We start from the raw sequence: 19,655 nt of genomic DNA, 5'->3' as shown, positions 1-19,655 counted from the left end.
GATGGAGACCGATCCCCCTGGCGGCTCTGAGGAGCATAGCCGAGAGCCCCAAGTCTGCCTCCGACGGAGCAGCAACCGCGGAGGGGCGCTGTGCCGCCGGAAGAGCGTCCTCGCTCCCTGACTCTCCCTCTGACGCAGCGACCGACATCTCTTCCTCCTGAGGAGCGCCAAAGGAGACGCCCAGCCCGCATGGCGGGGAGGTGTACTGCTTCGGCATCTCGACGGGGGTATGCTGGCGGGCGGAAGACCGCAGGGCTTTTGGGGCCGGCGGAACGTTTGGCACCGTGACTTGAAATTCCCCCTCGTGCCTCGCCACAGCGGCGGGAAAACTTCGCCGGCCGTGGGGCGCGAAGGGGGGCCTGCCCGCGAGCGAGCGGCGAGTCCTCAACATACCCATGGTCATGCTTTCACAATGAACGCATGAACCATCCATGAAAGCTGCTTCAGCATGTTCGGGGCCCAGACATGTGAAGCAGCTTTCATGTCCGTCCAGAGAGGTGAGGTAACTGCCGCACCCAGAACCGCACGGCCGGAAAGCCATTCTGAAAAGAACGTCTTTACACGGCCGTGAGAAATTACTCTTTTAGTCCCGGTCTGCCCAGGGAGGAAACCGCGGCACCACTGTGCATTCAATGGGGCTTGCTCGCTGGAGAGCAGGGAGGCTTTTTGTGGCCGTGAAAACGGCCGCCCGCGGGACCCCGCTGGCGGCGCCGAGAAATTCACTCTTTCAGTAGATTGTCTCTTATTCGATCGGCGCACACCAGCAGAGAAGAGCAGCAGCAGGAACGTGAAGTTTTCTTCTTTTTCGGAGAAGCAGAAGGCTTGAGCATGAAGGCTCTGAAAGCGAAAGTCTGTTTGAGTGATGCGCGCCGCCATCTTATATACCCGTATGTACGGGGGAGTGGCCGGCGCGCACGTCCACTCGCCAATTTGCAATTGGCCTTTTTTAATATAAGGCTCAGAGATGATCGGTCTCTCAAGCGAGATCCCGATGTAACGTCGAAGTGATTCGACTGAAGGGGTAACATACACAGGACTGTGTAGAACATGAAATGATGGTGAAAAATAGAAAGATGAAAAGAAGGACAACAAATGGCATCATAAGGTTATAGTGGTGTACCATGAAAGAATACAAAGTGAGAAAAATTCAAGATGAGATGCCAGAACAAGACGAACTCTGACAAACAAATGTGTTTTCTGAGGAGACGTATGGACATATCAGTGCAAAGACAGAAAGAAGGTCAATGAAGGGCAAACAGATGAACTGTTGAAAGGTTTTGTACCTGTAGGATGCATATACGGTTGCATACCCCATGTGAAAGTGTGTTTGTGTGTGTGAATTTGTGTCACCAGTCAGGCTGTCTTGGTGGGGCTGAGGCCCGAGGATACCACCTCATTGTGTCATAGGATGGATAGCTGAAAAAAATCCAAGGTAGCTGTAAAAACTTTTTTAGTTTTAAAGGTTTGAATGGCAGTGCAATTTGGAAAGATCAAAACAAAATAAAAAAAATCTTTCATTTATCTCCAAAAAAAGAACAGAGAACTGTAATGCAGAGGATATATACATAGTATGGAAGCCCATTTCCGCCACTGAATAAAAAGGGTAATTGCGACTTTTTATCTCACAATTCTGAGTTTTTTTCTCGCAATTGCAAGTTTACATTTTTTCCCTCAGAATTGCATCATATAAACGTGCAGTTCATACTTTTTTTTCTCAGAATTGTGTAATATAAACTTACAAATGCAAGTTATAAAGTCAGAATTGTGGGATATAATCTCACAATTGTGAGAAATAAAGTCCGCAATTTCGAGTTTACATCTCGCAATTCTGACTTTTTTCTCGCAATTCTGACTTTTTTCTCGCAATTCTGACTTTTTTTCTCAGAATTGTGATATAAACTCACAATTGCGAATTATATAAAGTCAGAATTGCGAGATATAATCTCACAATTGCGAGAAATAAAGTCTGTAATTGCGAGTTTACATCTTGCAATTCTGACTTTTTTCCTCAGAATTGCGTCATATAAATGTGCAATTCTGACTTTCTCTTAGAATTGTGTGATATAAACTCACAATTGCAAGTTATAAAGTCAGAATTGTGAGATACAAACTGGCAATTGTGAGAAATAAAGTCCACAATCTCAAGTTTACATCTCGCAATTCTGACTTTTTTTCTTGCAATTGCAAGTTTGTATCTCGCAAATTCTGACTTTTTTTCAGAATTGTGTGATATAAACTCACAATTACGAGTTATCAAGTCAGAATTGTGAGATACAAACTCACAAACTCTCGTAAATTGCGAGAAATAAAGTCCGCAATTGCGAGTTTACATCTTGCAATTCTGACTTTTTTTCTCACAATTCTGGCTTTTTTTTGCAATTGTGAGTTTGTATATAGCAATTCTGACATTTTTCTCACAATTGTGAGATATAAACTCGGAATTGCGAGTTATAAAGTCCAGCTCTGAGGAGAAAAAAGACTGATCCACTATATTGCCAAAAGTATTGAGACACCCCGTTCTAATGAACGGGTTTGACTACTGTAGAAATTTCCATGGGTACAATACAAACAAATCCAAATGTTTAAGCATATAATGATATTCTAGGGGATTGTGTTCTTCTAATTTGATAGCAACAGTTTTGACAGGACCCTTTTCTATTCTAACATGACAGTGCCTCTGTGTATAATGCAAGGTTCAAAAATAAATGATTCAGTCAGTGTGAAAGAACCTGACTGGTCTGCAGAAAGCAAAATCCTAATCCCAGCTGAACATCTCTGGAGTGACTTTAAATGCAGACTTTGAGCCAAAAACTCATCACCAAACACCAATGACTTGTACATATACTATGTGGACAAAAGTATTGGGAAACCCCTTCTTCAGAACAGTAAAAGGCACTTCCAAAACTGTGGCCACAGAGATGGAAATACAATTTATAAATACATGAATTGTTTCCATCTTTGTTGTCACAGTTTTGGAGGGTTCAAAAAGAGTTCTTTTTGAACCTTACCTTATACACAAAGGTATTGTCATGTTACAATTTAATCCTGTCAAAACCTGTCAAAAAGAAGCACACAATCCCTAAAATATCATTATATGCTTAAACATTAAGATTAGTACTCCTGGAAATTACTAAATTAGTCAAACCTGTTCATTAGAAGGGGGTGTCCCAATACTTTTGACAATATAGTGTATGTTTTACAGTTTATATCTAACAATTCTGACTTAATAACTTGCAATTGCGAGTCTATATTACACTATTCAGACTTTTTTTCTTGCAATTCTGACTTGATAACTCACAATTGTAAGTTTGTGTTTCACAAATCTGAGAAGAAAAGTTAGAATTGCGAGTTTGTATCCCATAAAAGTCAGAATTGTGAGATAAAAAGTCGCAATAACCTTTTTAAATTTTTTATTCAGTGGCGGAAATGGGCTTCCATAAGATAGAAATGGATGCTGGGAAACAAATATCATGTTATTATATTATTTACTATTTGCATGCATTTAATTTAGTTTCTTTACATTTTAGCAAAAATCAATCCATTCAACCCAATCAAAACAAGTCCACCAACTTAGAAATTCATGCAGCTATTTTGATACTTTGACCACTGAAACAATAGACCTATGATATTTTGTCTAAAACTAAATACATAAAAGTGGACAAAACATTAAAACCCTAACCAGAGTTTAAAATGCTAAAGTGCATTCAGGAAATAAAATATTATCATGTACAGTATGAAAGACACATTTCTGTCCATTTTTAAACCTGGGTGTGTGTATATATATATATATACACACAATAGAATATTATAATTACATTTTTGGTGTCCAAAGCCATCTTATGTTGATATTATCTACATACTGTACATATACTGTTCATATAGAAGCACATGCATACAGTTAACTTCAGCTAATACTGATTTTATCATGCAGTGATGAAGCGACGGAATAAACTCTACCTGCTCATCACGGGGTTGTTTATGCCATATAAAGACTCATTATGATAACCACTGACAACAACATCCATACTACTGTAAATAAAACAGTGAATGTAAACATTAGTTGCTTCTAAAATGATGCATGAAATGTATGATTGAAAGGAAGTAGAGTGACATGATTTCAGTAAAAAAGTGTAAAGATTTAAGGTATTTGATCATTTTAATGTGTAATGATAAGTTGAAAAGTAAAGATGTAGATGAAAAGATGAGAAAATAGAAGTGGTTTGTTATCAGAATGTGAACAAATGGAGAATATGGAAAATAAAAGTGGAACTTGAGAATATAAGAGACTTGATGATTCTTGAAAGAAGGAAACAAGGTTGTGGAGTGACAGTCCTCCTTGAATGTTAAAAGTGAAAAGATTTTCAGTTTAGTTGCAGTTCTGAATGTCTTTAAGAAAAAGCTGTCATATTTTACTTCACATAAGACAAGTAAGTGCAATCGTGTGGTGATTCAGTCTAAATTCAGCAAGCATGTGTTTACTCACTCATCATAGACGTCCTCGGTGTCCATCCTGCGGTAGAATTTGGCGAGTTTTACCGACATGATGATGCTGGGAATGAGTAACAAACAGCATCCTCCCAGACCAAACCAGAAAGTGTTCTAAAACAAACACATGCACAATAAACAGCTCATATAAATATGTTACACACTCATATGAAAGTTTTTGCATGTTTGAATTGAAAATATGAAAAATTTACCTATGACAGTACATACACTCTTACAAATAAAGGTTCCAAAAGGGTGTTTTTGCAAACCATTTTTGGTTCCCCAAAGAACATTGAACTGTTCAGTGAACAGTTCCTTTAAGAACCATTTTGAAGAGCATTCTAAAAATCTAAAGAACCTTTTTCGACTATAAAGAACCTTTTCTGCATTTAAAAGGTTTCATGGATGTTCGAGGTTCTTCACAGAACCATTGATCCCAATAAAGAACCTTTATTTTCGTGTACACTACCATTCAAAAGTACTTTCACATGAATACTTTGGATGCACTGAAATGATCAAATGTGACAGAACATTTGTAATGTTATGAAAGACTTATATTTTCAATAAATACTGCTCTTTCTATTCATCAAATAGTTACAAAAAAATGGTATCACAGTTTTCAAAAATTAACAATACAAGTTGTAGAAACAAAGTAGAAAAAAGTTAAATAAAAAAAATACATAAAGATGTGAAAAAAGAAACTAAACTTGATATAAGACGCCATATAAAGTAGTCCATCTGGCTAATGTGCTATATTCAAGCATCTAAAAGAGCATTATGATCTTCCTGTCTAATATCCTTGTGTCTTCATGTAATAAAAGAAAGTCATATGGGTTTAGAGAAAATTGAGGGTAAGTAAATGACAAAATTAACATTTTTGGGTGAACTTTTTTTTTTTAAATTTAACAGAAGAAGCCAGAGCTTGGTAAATCCCTAAATACATAGCTCTGTTAAAGTGTGTGTGTTTGCTTTTTTATATATTTCTATAAGTTCATGGTTTCAGTTCACTTACATACTGTAATGACATTTCTCTTTGGTTGCATCTGGGGCTTAGAGTGTGAACACTGACAATCTTGTTTTGTGTGTGTGTGTGTGTGTGTGTGTGTGTGTGTGTGTGTGTGTGTGTGTGTGTGTGTACCTGGTATTCATCACGTTGTGGGGACCAAATGTCCCCACAAGGATAGGAATACCAGTAGATTTTGACCTTGTGGGGACATTTCTCAGGTCCCCATGAGGAAACAGGCTTATAAATCATGCACAATTAGTTTTTTGATGAAGTAAAAGTATGCACAATCTCCTGTGAGGGCTAGGTTTAGGTGTAGGGTAGGTGTAGGGTGATAAAAAGTACGGTTTGTACAGTATAAAAACCATTACGCCTATGGAATGTCCCCATAAAACATGTAAACCCAACATGTGTGTGTGTGTGTGTGTGTGTGTGTGTGTGTGTGTGTGTGTTAGGAGACGTTTATACATATGCTGCACATGTTCAAGGTTATATGGTGTATGTCTCATGAGTGTGGTTTCTTGTATGTGTGAAAGCAGTTTTGTAATTCTTACCACTGAGTCAACAATGAAGCTGCAGGCTACGATCTCTAGCGAGTCTATGATGTTGCTGATGGGCTTGCACTGGGCGACCTCCATTTCCAGCTGTGCATACAGAGACATTAGTTTAACTGTATTTACGATACCAAGTTTTACATGACAAAGTGCTGCTTTAAGAAAATGCTGGACTTTATCTTATATTAGCATACTTACAGAGTGCTTGGCCCATTCTGTATATTGTGAAAAATATCCCACAATCTTCTTAATGAATTTATCAGTCTCCTGTGACATATTAACACAACAACAAATTGTTAAATAGATACCATACATACATGCATATGTACATACATTCATAACTGACTCATTAAAATACACATATCTTCACCAGTATTTTTTCCAGTAAAAAACTAAACATCTTTATAATGAGATCAATAATAAAGTTTCAATAATTAGTAATTAAATGTAATTAATAAAGGAAATAAACATTTTTACCTGTTTGACCACATTTGAGGCATTGTTGGCGATGAGGTACTCTGCTGCCTCGATGGCATTCAAAACATTTGTCACTTTAATCTAGAGGGAAAACCATAATATATATCACATCATTATTCACATAGTCTATTTATAAATCTATCTGAACACCTTCATAACAATGTATAAATGTCACTGGATTATTTAAATACCGAAACCAGGTGGCATGCTTTATATATTTTCTGTACTTACAGGCAGTTCTCTAGAAGTTTTCTGAAGCAGTTTAATGCTTTGACTTAGAGTGCCCTACATGAAAAAAACACATACATTATATTTCAATAATTACAAAATACTAAAACAATTACAATCTGGCCAGCCATCAATGAGTCACCGGTTTCTCTGAATCTAATTCTTTTAAGCCTTTAAATGTCACTCCCATTTTTGAACATAGACGTGAAACTTAAATTTGTATAATTCATGAACAAAAACATTTTTGATGTACATTTTCCATGGTAATGCAATGTCTGATTTTAAAATGGTTTTCAAAGGATGAATTTTGAGATTTTAAGTTTTTAATTGATATATAATGTCTTATGATTTCTAAAGTGTGATAGGAAAAAAGACAACAAAGTAAATCTTTTTGTGACAAAGGTCAGAACTCCTGTTATGATGTTGATTTTTAAGGTGCACTCTTGTCATAAATTATAAATAATATATAAAATATATTACTGTTTTTCTACATAATTTGTAAAATATATACAGTCAAGCCCGAAATTATTCATACCCCTGGCAAATTCTGACTTAAAAGTTACTTTTATTCAACCAGCAAGTTTTTTTTGACCGGATATGACACAGGCTTCCCCCAAAAGATAATAAGACAATGTACAAGAGACATCATTGTGGAAAAAAACATTTCTCAGCTTTTATTTACATTTGAACAAAAAGTGGCACGTCCAAAATTATTCATACCCTTTGCAAACTGTCACAGTCTATGGGAAATCCAAAGTTCTATACCATTCCAAATAGTCCAAGCTAATCTAAAGCATCCTACTTACCCATTATTCATTGGGAACAGCCGTTTTTACAACTCAACAGGTAAAAAAACAGAAGCTCTCTGCTGTTGGTTTGTGGACAGTCATGGCTAAGACAAAGGAGCTCACTGAGGACCTGCGGCTGTGCATTGTGGCTGCTCACAAGTCAGGAAAGGGCTAGTCTCGCATAGCCAGGCCTTTAGATTGACGGCTGAAGGTCTGGAATTCATGGCAGCTTTCATTGGCCAAGGCGCGCCCATAAGACCGTTTGATCGACATGTCAAACAACCAATCACAGTTCGTTTCGTTCAGCGTCACGTTTCAGTGCGTGGAAATGCCCCCACAACAACAGACTGTCCTGCAACAACTCAGTCATTGAAATAACCAGCATTGAAAGATAACGAAGAAGAGGGAGAACAAGCAGTAAGTCAGTAATTTGTTCGCGAACGTCGCAAATGTGTATAACAACAATGGCGTCTGCATAAGCACCTTTTAGCAAAACGCCAAGTAAATCAGTCTGCGCTTTGTTTCCTGGCGGATCGAAAATAAACGTGACATTCGCGTGTTCCGGAAATCCGGTCAAATTCAACTAATCAGATGACGACTTCGACATTCCTGAAGTGTTTCCAGTTAAGTGTACCATATGCATCAGACGTTTAGCCAACGTTCCGTGGGCGTGACATCTGAGGCTGAGACTAGGAAAGGGCTATCTAAAGACCATATCTAAATGTTTTGAAGTTCCAGTGGCTACAGTGCGAAGTATTATTAAAAAATACAAGACGTTTCGCACTGTGAAAAGTCTCAGAGGACGTGGTCGGAGGCCAAAAGTGACACCTGTGCTGGCCAGGAGGATAGTGAGAGAGGTGAAAAAGAATCCAAGGATCACCACCAAGGCCATCCTGATGAATCTGGGCTCTGCTGGTGGCAACATCTTAGAGCAGACAGTCCAATGGACACTGCATAACGCTGGGTTCCACGGACGCAGACCAAGGAGGACACCACTTCTCCAGATTAGGCACATAAAAGCCAGCTTGGCCTTTGCAAATGCTCATCTGGACAAAGAAGAAGACTTCTGGTCTTCTATTTTATGGTCAGATGAAACAAAAATTGAATTGTTTGGCCACAATGATGTAGCCTTCATTTGGCGTAAAAAAGGAGAAGCCTTAGAACACCATCCCCACTGTCAAACATGGTGGTGGGAACCTAATGTTTTGGGGGTGTTTTTCAGCTGGTGGACCAGGGAACCTAATCACAGTAAATGGCACCATGAAAAAGGAGCAATAGATCAAAATTCTCAACAACAACATCAGACAGTCTGTAGAGAAACTTGGTCTTGGGCACCAGTGGACATTTCAGCATGACAACGACCCAAAACACACAGCAAAAGTGGTGAAGAAATGGTTAGCAGACAAAAACATTAATGGTTTGCAGTGGCCCAGCCAGAGTCCTGACTTAAATCCAATTAGGAATATGTGGAGGGAGCTAAAGATCAGGGTGATAGCAGAGTTGGAGCTCATTGCTAAAGATGAATGGGCAAAAATACCAGTGGAGACATGCAAAAAGCTGGTCAGCAATTATAGAAAGCGTTTGATTGCTGTATTAGCCAATAAAGGCTTTTCTATTGATTATTGAGAAGGGTATGAATAATTTTGGACATGCCACTTTTTGTTCAAATGCAAATAAAAGATGAGTAATAATTTTTTCCACAATGATGCCTCTTGTACATCGTCTTATCTTCTGGGAGACGTCTGTGTCATTTCTAATCAAAAAAAAAAAAAAAAACTTGCTGGTTGAATAAAAGTAACTTTAAGTCAGAATTTGCCAGGGGTATGAATAATTCGGGCTTGACTGTATTTAGGAGTCTTAGACCTTTCCAACAATATATGGTTTGTCAAGATTAGATTAGGATTTATTTGTAATATGGTGAAGTAAGCTTCCCCGCTGAGGGGACAGGTGACAGTTAAGAGGTAAATCATTTAAGTGAGGCACAAGTGTGCTCTTTTGAACCCATTTCTTTAGTCACTGAATTAGTTGTTTTAAGAAAATCACACAGCACAAACACAATGAGCCAAAATAAGGACACCTACACAAACTTGCAAGCACAAACATTTACAGAACACATCTGAACTATTAAAACTGTCCACAGTTACCAAAACACAGTTTTGAGAAGAACATTCATTTTTGGATTATGCCACGATACCAACTGTTGGCTTACCCTTGCTTTCACAAATTTCTTTGGTTCCATAAAAAAAGGAATAAAGAATAAAACTTAGAGTAAAATTTCCTGGTTCCTAATAAACCAAACAGCTTAAAAACATACTGAACATGACAAAAGTTTTCTGTGGGGGCAATATCTTTAGGGAATAGTAAATGATTATGATTATCTCAGCATTAAACCAGTTATGCCTATGGAGAACCATAAACCATATATGACAATTTGTGTGTGTTTGTTTGTGTACCTACAATATTTAACCATATTTTTAACCAGAAATTAGCTAAATCTTACAAAACCTTCTTTTGGGGACATCATATTTAAAAAAGGTATTTTCTTTCTGCACATTGTAAAGTTTTCTGTTAAATTTAGGTATTTAGTATTTATAACTATTTGAATTAAAAAACACAGAAGTCTATGGAATTTTAGCCCTCATCTAAATGTGGGTGTGTGTCTGTGTGGGGTCCTGGTATTCTCTACATTATGGAGAACAAATGTCCCCACAAGTATAGTAATATCAGTAAATTTTGACTAGTAACTGGGAGCTTTTTTTGGTCTTTATGAGAAAACAAGCTTTTAAATTACATGAGGTTTGTGTAAGGGGACAGAAAATACAGTTTATACAGTATAAAAACCATAATGTCTTTTGTATGTCCCCATAAAACATGAAAACCCAACATGTTTGTGTACATGTTTTACCATAGCCTGTTCCATTGGCACCACTTGGTCTTTGTGGATTTGTCTTATACTGCTGGCATGACCCTTAAGTGCGTTCTCAAGAGCCCCGCGTGGCTAAGAAAGAGATTGAGAGAGAGAGAAATAGAATGAAAAAGTATAAAATTGTCCTTCCAACACATTAAAAATGACTTTCCCTAGTTGGTCACACTTTATTTTAAGGTCCAATTCTGACTATTAACTATCTATTAACTATGACTTTTGCCTGCTTAATAATAGTAAGGATTATAGTTAGTAAGTTTAGGTATGGGATAGGATTTGATCATGCACAACAAGGCACTAATAATTGCTTTATAACAGCCAGTATCACAGTAATACGCATGCTAGTTAAAAGTGAGAATTGGACCTTCAAATAAACAATACAGGTAGAAGTTTTATTATTTATTATTTAACTATAAACAATATTAACTATTAACAAACAGGCTCACGTCTCAGACCAACATTTCATGCCCAAGTTTTGTAAAAGACCCTCAGTCATATTCCCATAAATTAATGCACACATTGCAGCTCCACACATCCTGTAGATGTGTGTTTTCTCCTCATGAATGAAGTGCTTGTGTCCCTCTACACTGCAGGGGAGATCACTATAAAAAGTTTCAAAATGTTCCAGAGACTGGCCTCTCGGGTGTTAACTGACATCACTCAGTTTGATACATACAGTAAGTAATACCTAAACTAATGAACTGCTTATATTTTCAAATATATGAATTGGCTGGAATCATTACTGAGTATTAACTCACCAGTTGGTCTGCTTGAGCTTCAAGTTCATTTGCGTAGGACAAAAGATCCACAACTGTCACTCCTTTATTCACCTGTCAATCAAAATTGTTTTATTAAAATGTCTTGTGTTGTTGTGTCTGTAAGTGTCTATAAGAATGTGTTGGTTACCTCAGTTAGATAAGCCTGATAGTCTATGTCTCCAACGCCTGTGTTGGCAAAGTCAATGAGGTTATCTTTGCCCTCCTGTTCCAGAAGAACCATCCCTTGGAGATCCACATTCACACTGTTAAATATCTTGTTCAGTTCTGGGTTATACTGGTAAGAAATCACAAATACGTGGTTAAACAATTGATGTCATGCTTAGCATACACAAAAATATATGAAATAATTTTTGTGTTCTTATATCTGCTCACGTACCACTGTGGCATTGAGAAACCTGTTGAAGTTGAACTTGGTCTCCAGTTGTAGTGCAGAATATAAACCATTATTATCATAACAATCTCTATGAGCAGAAGAAAAAGTAAAAAGAAAAGTAAATGAACACATCTCACATCTTCAGTGTCCAATAAATATTATGAATAAATTCTGTCATCAATTACTTACCCTCATGTCATTCCAAAACCAGTAGATAAGACTGGTTTATCTTTAAAATGAAAGGGAATTTTGTCCCTTCATTTAAAGTCCATTCAGCCAAAACAGAATTGGATTAAACCACTCGATTCATATTGATTATATGTATATTTTCATTACAAACTTTTTAAAGTATCAAAGTTTAGTGTAATGGGCTTTCAATGGAAAAACAGAAATCTACCAGGTTTCATTACAAATAGTATCTTCATCTGTTTTTCGAAGAAAGTTGGGAATGACATGAGGGCAAGTAACTGACAGAATAGCTCTTCAAGATGAACTACTTGTAATTGATGTTGAGCATTGATTTTTGTTCAAACACTTACCTGTACATACTGCCAATAGTAAGGTCGATGTTTGGATCTTGAAACAGCATAGCAGGCAGGAAGTTCTTTTTGGCAGGATGGACCATATATGGTGTGTCAATGATCTGAACAGCATTAAAAAATCCATGTATTTGTCAAAAAGTCATATTTCCATATGCTAATTACACAAATTCGAGATAATAATTCTGTCATGATTTACTGTACCTAAATTCTATTTACTTTTGTTGTTACAAACTTTTCTTATTCTGTGGCACCCCAATAAAGAACTATTAATTTAATATTAAAGAAGTTTGCCTATTTTAGACAATACATAGTGGAGAGAGGAAACAGTATAGGAAAGGACCACAAGCTGGGATTTAAACCTGGGTTGGCTGAAGTACAACTGTTTCTGCTCTAACAGAAACATTTTATTTATTTTAATGTATGAGCAACAGGTAGGATCTTCTAAATGTGTTTGAGGTCAGAAATGTTTGTGTAAATGCTTTGCTGTGCGTATGAGTGGAAACTAACCCAGATTTACTTATGAATTTCCAACCCCCTTTTTGAACTTTTGCTCAGGCACACACACACGGTCCCCAAGTTTAACCACAAGCTTAACATAAATACAAGGCCTCCAGTGTGACTTATGTAAGATTATACTGGTCTGTTTCTCTTCTCCCTTCCAAAAACTAAACAAAGTTTGTACTGACATCTGTACTTACAAGTGTGCAAGATGTGACTCTTTTTTTTTTGTGATTTTCTTATGTAGTTTTTTTTTCATATAAGATGTAATCTATTGTCAAACACAAAATCTAATTGTTCAACTGTTGTTTCTTATCATAGAGTAGTGAAGCAGTACCTTAAAAATCTGTCTGTTTGCCAGTGGCTCACACATAAGCTTCTCTATGTTTCCCCCAACAACAAATGTGGTGACTACGACTCCCATGAGCACCCAGGAGAAGATGAAGCTGAAGCCAACAGACCTGATAACCAAGAAAACCAAAAAAATGAAATAGAATGTTAGTATCTAACTTTAAATATTGTGAAATATATTTTTATATCCACTTTGTGGCAAGGTATTTTGTTATCATATACAGTATTCAGTTGAGGTTTACCTTGCAGAATCTGCAAAATGTTAATTATTTTACCAAAATGAGAGGTATCATACAAAATGCATGTAATTGTTTATTTAATGCTGACATGAATAAAATATTTTACATAAAATACATTTACATACAGCCCACAAGAGAAAAAGAGGATCAAGTTTACACAAACCTGATTTGTAATACTGTGTTCTTACATGAATAATCCACAGCTGTGTTTTTGTTTGTTTGTTTGTTTGTTTGTTTGTTTGTTTAGTGGTAGTTGTTCAGTAGTTGTTCAGTGTGTGAGTCCTGAACAGTTAAACTGCCCGCTGTTCTTTAGAAAAATCCTTCAGGTCCCACAAATTCTTTGGTTTTCCAGCATGTGTATGTGAACCCTTTCCAACAATGACTGTATGATTTTAAAATCCATCTTTTCACACTGAGGACAACTGAGGGACTCTTACATGCAACTATTACAGAAGGTTCAAATACTCACTGATGCTTCAGAAGGAAACACAATGCATACACAAAGAGCCGGAAGGTGAAAACTTTTTGAATTTGAAGATCAGGGTAAATTTGACTTATTTTGTCTTCTGGGAAACATGTAAGTAACTTCTGTAGCTTCTAAAGGGTGGTACTAAATGAAAAAAAAAAAATGATGTTCAGGCAAAATAAGAAAAATGTCTACATCTTCAGTCTGTTCAAAAGTTTATACCCCTAGCTCTTAATGCATTGTTTTTCAGTGAGCATTTGAACCTTCTGTAATAATTGCATATGAGTCCCTAAGTTGTCCTCAGTGTGAAAAAATGGATCTCAAAATCATAGTCATTGTTGGAAGATTCACATACTCATAAATGCTGAAAAACCAAACAAAAGGTAACACAGTATTAAGAATCAAGTGTATGTAAACTTTTGAACGGGGTGATTTTTAGTAATTCAACTATTATTTTATGGACTATATGTAAGTTTATTTTATTTGATATATCTTATTCAGGTCAGTACTAAATAAAAAAATAACATGCATTTTGTATGATCCCTCTTATTTTGGTAAAATAATTAACATTTTGCAGATTTTGACCTTAACTGTATGTTGTTTTGGTGTTGTCAAAGTAACTCACGCCATCAGTAGGTTTCCTCCAGTGTTGGACAGACAGCCACGTGTGGTGGGTGTAGCATTTTTATCATAGCCACATGATCCACACAGCAGGCCCAGGAAATTAAAGGTCAGAACCAGCACAACCATACAGCAAATCACCACACATCCTATCCATCTAAAGACACAAACACAGAGACATACTGAGCAAAAATGAAAGTGAACATTGCATTTGTCTACAAATATTTAGTTTCAGTTGAGATTTTTTTTTTTACAGAATTTATACATTTTTTTTATTTTACAGAAATAATTTAATTCAGCCAGGATGCATTAAATTGATCACAATTGACAGTACAGACATTTATAATGTGACAAAAGATTTCTTTTTCACATAAATGCAGTTTTAATGCCCTTTGAACTTTCTATTCATCAAAGAGTCCTGAAAACAAAAATGTATCATGGTTTTCATCAAAATACTACATAGCACAATTATTTTCAGCACTGATAATAATGAAAAAATGTTGTTGTTGAGCACCAGATCAGCATATTTAACCATATTAGAATACTTCACAACAAAAACACCGCAGTGCTGGGTGAAATTTGGACAAACTCAGCGATTGGGTTGTTTTAAATGTTTAACCCAACCATTTGGGTAGTTTCAAATGACTATATTTCTTGCTTAAAATCAACCCAAAATAAGTTGTAAATGAACATTTATTAATATGTTCAATAAATGAACATTTATTAATAAGTTAAATGAATATTTTTTATTTATTGCTTATTAATAATTTTTCACCTTTTGATCATTGCTGACGCCTCTAGTACTTATGTGTCAGGTTTTTTAATTTACAACCTATTTTGGGTTCATTTTAAGGCCAGCCATATATTAATTTTTAAACAATAGTTGAGTTAAAGAAAACTTCCCAGATGGCTGGGCATTAAAGACATTTAACCCAACCACTGAGTCAAAACAACCCAATTGCTGGGTTTGTCCATATTTCATCCAGTGCTGGGTTCTATTTAACCCAGAATTTTTAGAGTGTATAGTTTTTTCACTGTTCATCAAATAACAAGAGAAACAAGAAATAATCTTTTGAACTGTAGTTTGTAAATATTTTTAAAATATTTAATTAATAACCAGTTCAGTTTGGTTCTGCACACACTATACGCATAATGTAAATTTATTTGTCGCTACTAGAATTTTCTTATTCTTTTGCAGCATATGGTTGTCACTACCGTAAATAACATCCCAGAAAAGGAGAAGTACCTGTAGAAGTCCAGCTGGTCGATCTGTGGATAGAACGCTTCAATGTTCTTCTGGCTGTCCGTCAGGAACTTTGTAAAGTTCTCAAGTGCTGGTTCTATCGGGAACATCCTTGTGAAACCAATTATCTCTTGACCAGACCTATCCAGCAGCCCTTTAACTTCTACAACAGACAGACAAAAATAAAGTAAATAAGTGTTTATTAAAATTGAGGGATATTTATTTCGTTAAATATTCCTATCTGGCACTAAAAACATCTCTGTGAGAATTAATGTTAAGTCAAGTCAAGTTAGTTACCGTTATTTATATAGTGCTTTTTACAACACAGATTGTGTCAAAACAGCTTTACAGCATTAAACAGGAAAATAGTGTGTCGAAAACTTACTGGGTAGAGCTTCAATTTTAAAGAGAGACAGACGGGTTCCCGCATGCACAGGCACAGATATGAGAACAACAGCAGAATAATAATATTCAGTGTGTTTCTGTGATTTTTTTAGTTTCAAAGAACAAATGAGGTTAGCATGGAAAGAGAGAACAGAGAAAGCCTAATAATAGTACTGACAGATGCTCTGTTGCAAAACCTAATGGGTTTATAAAGGCAGCATCGTAGGCAATATTCCCTATGTAGGCAGCGAAGAAGTACAACAGGTTTTGGGACAGAGCTAGACAGATGAATAAAGAAAATGCCCTCACCCGACACAATTTCTCTCGTCTGTTCGCTGACCATCCTTGATGTGTCGTTAAAAGAAGTATAGCCCTAAAGAGATACACAAAAAAAAAGGAGGTGAAAAACTGTCACAGCACATTACAGGAGACTTATAATGGGCGCATGATAAATATAGACCCATCTGACCTTCTGTACAATATTGCTGAGGTCTGTTTTAAGCACAGCATCCAGATTGGCCAAAGGCGCCTCAACATCAGGTAACTGTTGGATGACAGACAGGAGTTACAATTAAATCACACAGATCAACATATTGTTCTTCTACACATTTCAGGTTCTTAATCAATCGTTATGCTAGCAAACTTTTACCAATGTAAAACCGATGTAAAATTAAGTTTGCTTTATGCCCTGATACACACACATGTACATTACATATGGGCTGTGTGTGAGAGTGTTACCCCATGGAAGTTTGCGCTGAGAGCGATCTGGCTGAGTGTTCCGCGGATGGTGTTGCAGGTGTGTGTTACATCTCCATTAGAGCAGGCCGGGTCGTTGAGTGTGTTTGAGAGAGACACACGTTCAGACTGAAGAGAGTTCTGGAGTCTGCCTGTCCCTTCCTGCAGGATCTCCAGTGATGTGGTCACACTCTCTAATGATTCTTTGGTCTCCCGCATGGCTGTATACACACAAAGAACACCTTCATTATAACAAGCTCACATGTAAATCATAAACGAACCGCTGGGAGGGATTACATCACTGCAAATACACATCTAATCACAGAACAGCTATACTGGCCAGAACATTTTTATGTACACTGATCAGGCCTAACTTTATGACCACTGACAGTGAATAACACTGATTATCTCTTCATCATGGCACCTGTTAGTGGGTGGGATATACTAGGCAGCAAGTGAACATTTTGTCCTCAAAGGGCAAGCGTAAGGATCTGAGCAAGTTTGACAAGGGCCAAATTGTGATGGCTAGACGACTGGGTCAGAGCATCTCTAAAACCGCAGCTCTTGTAAGGTGTTACCAGTCTGCAGTGCGAGTATCTATCAAAAGTGGTCCAAGAAAGAAACAGTGGTAAATCGGCGACAGGGTCAAGGGTGGCCAAGGCTCGCTGATGCACGTGGGGAGCAATGGCTGGCTCGTGTGGTCCAATCCAACAGACAAGCTATTGTAGCTCAAATTGCTCAAAAAGTTAATTCTGATGGAAAAATGACAGAATACACAGTCGATCAGTTTGACAAATGCTGACCCCTGTCTACCGCCAAAAGCGCTAACAGTGGGCACGTGAGCATCAGAACTGGACCACGGAGTAATGCAAGAAGGTGGCCTGGTCTGATAAATCATGTTTACTTTTACATCACGTGGATGGCAGGGTGGGTCGCTTACCTGGGGAACACATGGCACCAGGATGCACTATTGGAAGAAGGGAAGTCAGCGGAGGCAGTGTGATGCTTTGGGCAATATTCTGATAGGAATCCTTGGGTCCTGCCATCCATGTGGATGTTACTTTGACATGTACCACCTACCTAAGCACTGTTGTGGGCCATGTACACCCTTTCATGTTAACGTTATTCCCTGGTGGCTGTGGCCTCTTTGAGCACGATAATGCACCCTGCCACAAAGCAACAATGGTTCAAGAATGGTTTGAGGAGCACAATGATGAGTTTGAGGTGTTGACTCCAAATTCCCCAGATCTCAATCAAACCATGCATCTGTGGGATGTGCTGAACAAACAAGTAATTAAAATGCAATTAAAATGGTGTTTGTAAACAATGTGTTTTATATAAAAACTTGTATTTGTATACAGCCCCTCTAGTGTATTATTGGTTTATATCATGTATATCATGTATATTGGTTTATATCACTTATAATGTTTATTCTTTATATCGCGTATAATGTTTGTCATACGCATGTAATTTCTCCTTGTTAATAATAATAATAATAATAATAATAATAAAATTGAATAAACAAACATGGCCATGACCGCATTTGTTATGCTTCCGTCTTCTGTCAGCTCACTTTCTGATTGGATATTGTTTTGTTTCACGTGATAATCTCCAGATCATACACGTGTTTGTTCTCAGGGTTCCCCCCACACATCAGGATTTCTAATCATAAATATTCAACATGTTGAATATTTGCAATTCGCGCCTCCAACATTCTTTCGAGCAGATTCAGTCACTCTTAACACACCTCACACCACTGGAAAATCTGATAAAATAATCTTTAGAACCACCAAGATAATCGGACGTTACCTAGGATTGTCAGAAGGGGAGAAATTGGCCCAAAATCAGCCCGATTATCCTGTGGTGTGTACCCAGCTCTACAGGACTTAAAGCATCTGCTGCTAACATCTTGGTGCCAGATACCACAGAACACTTTCAGGTGTCTAGTGGAGTCCATGTCTCGACCAGTCAGGGCTGTTTTAGCAGCCAAAGGGGTAACAACACAATATTAGGACAGTGGTCAAAATGTTATGCCTGATCAGTGTATGTGCCATTTTCTAATATAAATGTGTTTTTCCCTCTGTTCTGATTTTTCGTTAACCATATAGGTTCTCATTTCATCAACAAACAAAAATATGATGAAATGCAAAAAAATATGCCAGCAATGCATAAAGAAACACAACAATACAATAGGATGCACAACAACCACAATTTCTACTTTCAGAAAACACGTGAAATCACTGATTTTTACCTTTAATAGCACCCTCCACTTTAACTTTTATCCAAAATCACAAGCATCAGAAACAGAAAGGAACACGTTAACAAAAATAATATCACTGTGAGTGTGTTTTGGAGTGTTTCTGTAGCTCAAACAGTAGAGCATGGTGTTAGCAACATCAAGGTCATGGGTTCAATAAGTATTTTAATAAATAATTGTTCATTGTAATTATTATATAATTTACTTTAGGTATATTTGGATTATTTTAGGTATTGTTGTTTTTACTTGTCCTTAAGGTGTCTTTAAAATTTGTTTGCTTTCTGTTTGTCATTTGCTACATTCTGGTCCAGGCCACTTTTGCAAAAGAGATTTCAATCCTGAATCTCAAGTCTTTAACTTGGTTAATTATACAGTACTTTTACAATGTGCACATGTGTGAGCAGGAAAATGAAAAATTGTGAAGGTGAACATTCAGGGCCAGTTTTAGTAAACAGGGCAAATTAGTGTTAGAGCGCAATTCCATAAAAGTGCCAATGCTGTGATTCACTTTAATAATCTCTTCCCATAAATTTGCATCTGAGAGGGAAACTCCTACAAATGCCTACTCAATAATGTCAGGCGCGAAAAAATTGTGTCCACTCCTTTTCAGCACTAAATCTTCACTGCGTGTCTTCAGTAACTCCCGACAGCAGTGGCGGACTGGCCGTCTGGACGTTCGGGAGAATACCAGAACGGCCGCTGCAACAGG

At 37.1% G+C, this 19,655-nt stretch overlaps 1 protein-coding gene across 7 annotated transcripts in view; it reads right to left on the bottom strand.

Moving 5' to 3' along the window:
• The window catches only part of prom1b (prominin 1 b), a 48,547-nt gene that overhangs the window by 5,405 nt on the left and 23,487 nt on the right, over positions 1-19,655 (bottom strand). The window contains exons 8-26 of one of the 7 annotated variants that reach the window (XR_012355718.1): positions 18,941-18,964; positions 16,693-16,910; positions 16,424-16,498; positions 16,264-16,327; positions 15,574-15,733; positions 14,332-14,484; positions 12,988-13,111; positions 12,150-12,253; positions 11,614-11,698; positions 11,365-11,511; positions 11,217-11,288; positions 10,441-10,533; positions 9,745-9,762; positions 6,751-6,804; positions 6,520-6,600; positions 6,241-6,309; positions 6,043-6,132; positions 4,484-4,599; positions 1,284-1,416 (exon numbers count right to left, since the gene is read on the bottom strand). Coding sequence is in view for 3 of the 7 variants with exons in the window: in XM_073842297.1 (XP_073698398.1) it covers positions 4,484-4,599; positions 6,043-6,132; positions 6,241-6,309; positions 6,520-6,600; positions 6,751-6,804; positions 9,745-9,762; positions 10,441-10,533; positions 11,217-11,288; positions 11,365-11,511; positions 11,614-11,698; positions 12,150-12,253; positions 12,988-13,111; positions 14,332-14,484; positions 15,574-15,733; positions 16,264-16,327; positions 16,424-16,498; positions 16,693-16,910; positions 18,941-18,964 (1,747 nt within the window). In the remaining 4 variants the exon portion in view is untranslated. The remainder of the gene's footprint in view (positions 1-1,283; positions 1,417-4,483; positions 4,600-6,042; positions 6,133-6,240; positions 6,310-6,519; positions 6,601-6,750; positions 6,805-9,744; positions 9,763-10,440; positions 10,534-11,216; positions 11,289-11,364; positions 11,512-11,613; positions 11,699-12,149; positions 12,254-12,987; positions 13,112-14,331; positions 14,485-15,573; positions 15,734-16,263; positions 16,328-16,423; positions 16,499-16,692; positions 16,911-18,940; positions 18,965-19,655) is intronic. The other 6 variants (XR_012355719.1, XR_012355720.1, XM_073842297.1 and 3 more) reach the window with 6 other exon arrangements.

Source organism: Garra rufa, chromosome 6, assembly GCF_049309525.1.
Source record: "Garra rufa chromosome 6, GarRuf1.0, whole genome shotgun sequence".
Taxonomy (NCBI): Eukaryota; Metazoa; Chordata; class Actinopteri; order Cypriniformes; family Cyprinidae; genus Garra; species Garra rufa.
This window is presented reverse-complemented; position numbering and strand designations above follow the sequence as displayed.